The sequence below is a fragment of the Talpa occidentalis genome, unplaced genomic scaffold, assembly GCF_014898055.3.
Source record: "Talpa occidentalis isolate TD23 unplaced genomic scaffold, MPIMG_talOcc4v2.1 talOcc4.9, whole genome shotgun sequence".
Classification (NCBI taxonomy): domain Eukaryota; kingdom Metazoa; phylum Chordata; class Mammalia; order Eulipotyphla; family Talpidae; genus Talpa; species Talpa occidentalis.
Window position 1 is genome coordinate 16,888,039 of NW_023605305.1, and position 7,140 is coordinate 16,895,178.

The 7,140-nt window shown below is 41.1% G+C and overlaps 1 protein-coding gene across 1 annotated transcript in view; it reads right to left on the reverse strand.

Moving 5' to 3' along the window:
• SRSF4 (serine and arginine rich splicing factor 4) overlaps positions 1-7,132 on the reverse strand; it is a 29,615-nt gene extending 22,483 nt beyond the window's left edge. The window contains exon 1 of the mRNA XM_037501272.2: positions 6,979-7,132. Coding sequence (XP_037357169.1) covers positions 6,979-7,085 — 107 coding nt within the window. The 5' untranslated portion in view covers positions 7,086-7,132. The remainder of the gene's footprint in view (positions 1-6,978) is intronic.
• Positions 7,133-7,140: the final 8 nt, after the last annotated feature.

Sequence of the window (7,140 nt, forward strand, 5' to 3'; positions counted from 1 at the left end):
CATCCAGACCTATATACCTGGAAGACCTGGTGGGGGTGGGGGGATAATCAAGTGCCTTTTAAGTGCTTCTTCAGGTGTCATATGCAGCATACAGAACTCTAGACTTCTACCTTAACACATAGCAAGGGTCATGGAGGACAGTTCCTCAAAATAAGGACTGCAAATTCAGCACAGGATTCAGACCAGACAGTCCCAGCAATAACACTAGAGCAGAGATCATCTACTGCATTTACTCAAGACAAACCCCACCCCAACCAGCCATGACAATGCTGATGCCACCTGACAGCTCCTCCAAGAGTGGCCTAAAGACTAAACTCACTAAATGTCTCTGTCTAGGGTCAGTGTTATAGAAAGTACCAGCTGCTTCACTTTTGATGGTACCATGTCAGCTTTTTGGAAGTCTCTGCAGAGAGACTAAAGACTGAACAGACAGTAGAGCCTGAACTACCTTCTCATCCTTGGTGACAAGTCCCAAAAGGACAGGATGAACCATCTGGAAGGAAAATAGCATGAGAGAGGCCTCTGCCATCACTCTGCCATCACCCATGCTCTACTGGATCTATGAAGAAGATAGATCTTCAGTTTCCAGAGTTGTCAGTAATATTTTGTAACCTCACACCAGTTACTTAATCTCCCCAGGCCTCAGTTTCTACATCAGTACAAAACTAGAGACAACACTTGGCGAATACTCAGTTGAAAAATAAATCACACAAGTACATGCTGTTATTATTTTCTAGTTTTAACACTTCAGTGTTAGCTCACAAATTTATAAATACATTTACAATAGTATTTTCTTGTGTGCTTGGAGCACCTTTCTCCTGAGCAGCACAAAGCATAAATTTTCTATTTAGGTACTTTGGAAGCATCCCAAAATAATGGGAACCCAAAACACATTTTATCATAGTCTATATCCTATATCTTTCAAGAAGGAACAAATACTTTTCATGTTCCTTTTACTCATATCTTTTCTCCATGAAAATGGGAGATGCAAGATACTAAACTGAGGAATAGGGGTTTAAAATAATTTGGCCAAATAACCGTTGTTACCACAAACTGTGAAATTAGGACCAAGGAGTGGAAGTCTTCTGTCAGGGTAGCTTATGCTACTAACATTAGTCCAAACTGCAGTATGATATTGTCTCTGGGCTGATTTTTCAAAATAACAGAAAAAAATAATTACCTGTCTCTTAGGGGGAAAAAGTAACATGCTTAATAAAATTTGGGGAAGGGGTAGGTTGAATTCAACAAGAGACTCCAGTACAAACCAACTTGGTCACAATCTCAATAGTTTTACTAATAAAACAAATACAGAATGCTACTTAATCTATAGGCCTATTTCTCATTTAGGAAAAAAGTTCATGGGTTAAGCATACGAGACCAATTTCACCTGTTGAATTAGCAAATATTTTAAATGATATGGATGTTCAGTGCTGGGTAGGCCATCATACCCATACACTGCTGGTACAAATGTAACTGGTGCGGCTTTTCTGGAAAGTTATTTTGTTATATGCATTGAGCATCTTGCAAATGTTCATTCTTGCTGTGACAATGTATTTTACTTCATAGAATTTGTCCTAAGGAATGACAGAAATGCAAACAAAGTTGTATGCACATGATATCCACCACAGGATTATTCATATAGAACAGCAAGAATTTAGATACAATTTAGGAGGAATGATTGGGTAAATCATGATATATTCATACAATGGCTTTTAGGCAGCCATTAAAATGATGTTTATGATAAAGATTAATGTAACAGGGCCTCCCTGGTGGTGCAAGGGGTTAAGCACTGCACTATGAAGCAATTCGCAGCCTCTGCAGCATGAGTTCGGATCCCCGGCCGGCCAGGGAGAAACCCACATGGCGCAGCAGACCTCTCCTGACTCGCCCGCTGCTCCCCTCAGCAGTGTATTTCAGTCAGTCTGCCTGTTCTGTTTCCTACTCAGTCGCTGGTGGATCCTCTCACCCTGCCCCATATCTCTGGCCTGTACCCCAGCTCTTGTATACATAAATAAATCTTAAAAAAAAAAAAAGTAATAGAAAAAGTAAATGATACAAATTAAGTAGGAAAAATGGGACATAACATTGTCATAAGACCTTGCCTATGTTAAAACAATACTTAATGCTACTTTATGCTTTTGATAATGTCTTAATTATCTATTTAATTGGTCAAGTTATGTTTTTGAAAGTTCTTGAATTTATTATGATAGGTTAACTGGATGAACCTTGAAGGCTACAAGATAACTTCCTCATACAAAATTTTAATATTCCAATTAAAAAAACATACTATTTAAAAAATTCCAATAAAGGGTAGCTGAGTTTGGAAAAACAGGAACTCTTACACATGGCAGGTGAAAATGTAAATAATAATTCGTATAGAGAGTAATGGAAACAATAGGCAGCAAAAGCCTTTAAAAAAGAAGTAGATCCTTTTGATTCCAAAAGTCCACTTTCAAGGATCTGCCCTAAGCTAACAGCTGGAACTGTGTATATAAGGGCCATTCACCTGTGGGACATAGGCATAAAATAGTGAAAAACCAAAGAAAATCTAAAGGTCTTGCAACATGGTTTTAATAATGTACATCCAACAGCATTTATATTTGGGAATATTATGTAGGCATTAACAATCAGGTTGACAAAGGAAAAGGATCAGGTTACATATAAACAGGAAGATTACAAAATAGATTGTACAGTATGATTCCAAGCTTATTAAAAATGAGGGGCTGGGGGAGAGAAAGGAATAAGAAGTGAGTATGCCTATTCAAAGTCTCAAAATGCAGACAGTGACATCACTGGATTATATTTCCTTTGCTGTTCTTAAAAAATTTACAACAGACATAAACTTTTTATAAATGGAAATAAATTATGTGTATTCTGAAATGTTTTCAGAATTAAGAATGGGCCTTTAATTTTAACTATGTGTAAACAGAGCTGTTCAAACACTCCTTTAAACAAAACTGTTTCAACCTCTTCTTAGGTAATCATAAAATTAATTCAGAACTGAAAGTTTTAATAAGACAGTTAAAAAAGAGTGTTTGCTTTTTCTCCATCATTTCCCTCATCTACTACTTATAACATTATCATTGCAATGATCAGCATGCATTTGCCATTAGGTGGTGGTTGAAGGTAATCTCCCACATGCTTTAAGGATAAACTAGCAGTTCAATTAACCAGAAACCAATAACCTGGAACACTAAGCAAATTATATTTCCTTTACTGCACCTTTAAAAGATAAGGGAAAACAAGCTTCCACCAAGGATTCAGTCAAGAGGGAAAAATCCCTGCATAGGTTGTGGGGTTAGCAGAGATTCATCTCAGTATCTACGTCCTAACACTGCCAGGCAGTGATCGATCAGGAACAAACAGAATAAGGACCTGACTCACTGAAGAGTTTTAACGAAAGTAAAAAAAAAATCAACTACTTAAGATAAAAATATCTTAATTTTTAACCTAAGATAAAAATATCTTTATTTTTAACATGAGTGAAAATAAAAACTTCTGGTAACATTTAGATATTGTGAAATTCTCATTAAATAGACCAGAATGTCCCCTGAAAATTCTGGTTTTTCATAATTGCATTGTAATATGAAACTGATAGCCAAACCTCCCCTGGAGAGTTTTAATTCATGCCTTTAACCAAAAACCCAAAACAATAACCACCTCAATCAATTGGAGGTTTACCTGGTCAGCCACTAGGCAAGTAAAATAATCTCAGAATGTAAGAAGTGCTATTCATGAACTATATATGAAAAAATTGAGATATAAAGATCTATGCCTAAAACCACAAGATTTTGTGGCAAGAGAAAGACTATTAAAAAACCTAATTTCACATAAATAGTGATTTCCTAATTTAAAGCAGCACACGGAATTCACAAAAAATCAAAGGCAGCAAAAATCACCAAAGAGTTGGAAGGCTATGAACAGGTGCTAATACAGTGGCTTCCTTAACCTCTGATCCCATAGTGGTACTTGTTAGAGAGAGTGTGGCAGGTATGAATGTAGGGGACCCTACAAGGAACAGTCTATGTGGTCTAGGGAGATCTGTATCATGTGTAGTTTTAAACAGAACCATGTTTCTAGAAGCTCTTTAAAACAAAGGCAGTCCACATAAGGTTGCCTACTATGATAAAATGGCAGGCAATGTACTACTGCATAGACCCCTGTTCTCCAAATCACAAGAGGATCCTGCCACAAAAATCCTCTCTTAGACAATGAATTTCTTTCAGAGAACATTATCTACTTCCTCATTTTTTCAACCTTCTATTATATCAGTCCTTCATGTCTATTTAATCCTGAACTCTACCTGCAACCTTCCAGTATAACACATCTACTGGTATATTTGAATTTTTCAGCAATTCTTCAAAGCTCTATCCATCCAAATTTTGCTTGTACGTTTCAACTACTTATAATCATGATCACATGTTCAAAAATGATTCTCAGCAGGGATAGCTTTAGTTTCCTTAGTTCCTTAGTTTCCAGGACTATAAGCTCTTGCATGCTTCCTAATTATACCATCATTTCCTTTTGTACCACCTACCTATTCCTTACTTTTCAAACGCCTCTCCACTTTTGCCATCTAGTCCAGTCAACTCTTGCTTGAAACACAGCTGTACCATTCACCCTTTTCTCAGAAATAATATTCCCGTACAGTGATTCCTGAAGGCTGCCAGGAGGCAAGCCCATTTGGTGACTGGTGATCATCTCTGATTTCAAATCCCAAAAATGACTTCCTATTCTTCATTTCAGCCTTGATTTTCAATCACAGATTCTATGCATATCAGAGTACAGCAGAACTATGAGTGAAAAATTCCCCAAAACAGACTCAGGTAGTTAGGATCCTGGAAGGACCTGCTCTTCCTCTTATCTCACCATTTCATGGTTGCTCAATTACTCTTTTTCAGAGTCTTTTGAATTCTTATCCATGATTGGGAGGGTTAGTGTAAAATTTATCAATTGTTGTTTCTGGTTAATGTTAAATTTCCAGATGCTTCAGGAGACTCAATGCTAGGTTGTTTATTATTTCTCAAAATTGTTCCTTATTAGACCACCTCCCCACCACCAGTTATGACTCACATTATTTTCAGTTTTTCTTTATTTCAAGCTCTAGCCAATCCATTCTTCAAAGCCCATTTCAAACAAATCATTTCAAATAAACCATTCCAAGTTCTACTTGAGTGTGAAGAGCAAGCATTTCTTAACTCGAAGTGTACTTGTACATAATCTACCCAAGAGCAGAACTGTTTTTCCGTCTCCTCCCCAATTCATTTAGCACAGTTAGCAGGCATCTTGTTGGTGGGTGATGAAAGCACTGGTTCGATTAACCTATTTTCCACTAACTTAATTTACTGCTATCACTTGAGTAACCAAAGAAAACAGACCTCACCCAAAATATGCCCCATGTTACCAAACAAAAGCTAAAGATGTTTCCTAATGATAACAGCCAAATTCCTTTGATTATAGCTAACACTTTCTTTTCCTCGTGGACAAGGACACAGAATCAGATTGGTAACTTGCCTACAGTTAGTGGGGGGTAAAAAGGATATGATCCAGACCTGATTGGCTTCAAAATCCATGCTTTCCCCACAAAATCTAGTTATCCTGTCAACTTAGGCGGGTTCTGAAGAAAACTGGGAGTTTTAGCTTGATTTCTCATATATATGATATGTATAGCAGCCAACAACAAAACCCATCCCACTTTCCTTAAGCAAGTGTAAAAGAATACTTTAAGTTTTTTATTCTAAAAGAAATCAGTATTCATAATGAACACTTTATTGAGGATATTTACCTTAGTACTTCCTAAAGATCAATTTGAAATGACCTTTTAAATCCAACCGACCGTGTGTATTATAGAGCAGCTACCAATTTCTCTCAAATGTTCTACTTGGGATCTTTCACAACTTGCTAGTATTACACTGGGGAGTAAACTAGCCACATCAGACCTGTTGCAAAATAGGTCTTTATTTAAGTCAAGTCTTGCTCTAACACCCACCCAAGTTAGGGCACCACGTGCCCTAAAATGCTCTGCCTTTAATTTTTATAGCCATGTCTTTGATTGCCCGGTTCTCAGTTTTCCCGGTTGTAATCTTCTGCAGGCCTGACTCCTCAAGTTTTCCCTGAAACTCGTAGCCCTTGAGGGCCCTGCTTTGCAAAGTGCATCAGAAATACAAGAAACAAACCAAACCCAGGGGGCAGTAATTAGACATTTCGAGTCGTGCGTCTCCGTCCGCCCAAGTTAGTTAACGCAGACACTAGGCCCTCCCCCCACCCATTCTACAACAGCAGACCCGTTTTTCTGGCAAGCTGGAGAACGGAAACCACAGCACGGAAACTCAGGACGGAGTTCACAGATAACGAGTTAAAGACTTCACCCCCGCAGAGGGAGCGGTGGAGCATTCAGCACGCCAAGACGATACTTTCGAAACTGTCACTAGACAACTCAAAGCGGAGTCTCCCGCCCAAAATATTACGGCACATGGCAAGTTAAAACAGGGCCTCCCTCCTGCGCGCCCGTCCGGGAAGGATGCGGAGTGACTGTCTGATCCACCAGACTGGGAGGCGGTGAAAAGGGAGCAGGAAATCCCGTTTATTTCCAGCAGTCTGCAGAGCGGGAAAGGTCCGTCTCTATCCGGAGACGAGCCAGGCTTCACTTCCAGGGCCTGGGAAGGGAAAACCCAGGCTCCCCCGGCGCCCTGGAGCTCGCCCCCCCGCCGGGAGCCCCCGTCCCACTCGGGCGTTCCTCCCCCCGAGCCCCCTCAGCGCCGCGCCCGCGCGCCCATTATCCCTCCACTGCCCCCACCCGCGCAGGCGCAGAGGGAGCCCGGGCCTACCCGCGCCCCCGAGGCGCCGCGACTATGGCGGAGCCGGAGCAGGCCGGCAGCCGCTCCGCGCCGGGCGGGCGCCCCTCCGCCGTCCCCACGGCCTCCCGCCCTCCGCCGAGACCCTCTCCCCACCGGCCGGCCCCTCTTTCGCCCTCCTCACCCGTTCTTCAGATCCACCTCCAGGATCTTCCCGTAGCCCTTAAAGAAGCGCTCCACATCGCGCTCCCGGGCCTGGTAGCTCAGGCGCCCAATGTACACCCGCGGCATCCCGGCAGCTGCGGCGACGGCTCGGCCCGGCCCCAGCCCCCCTTAGGCGGCGGCC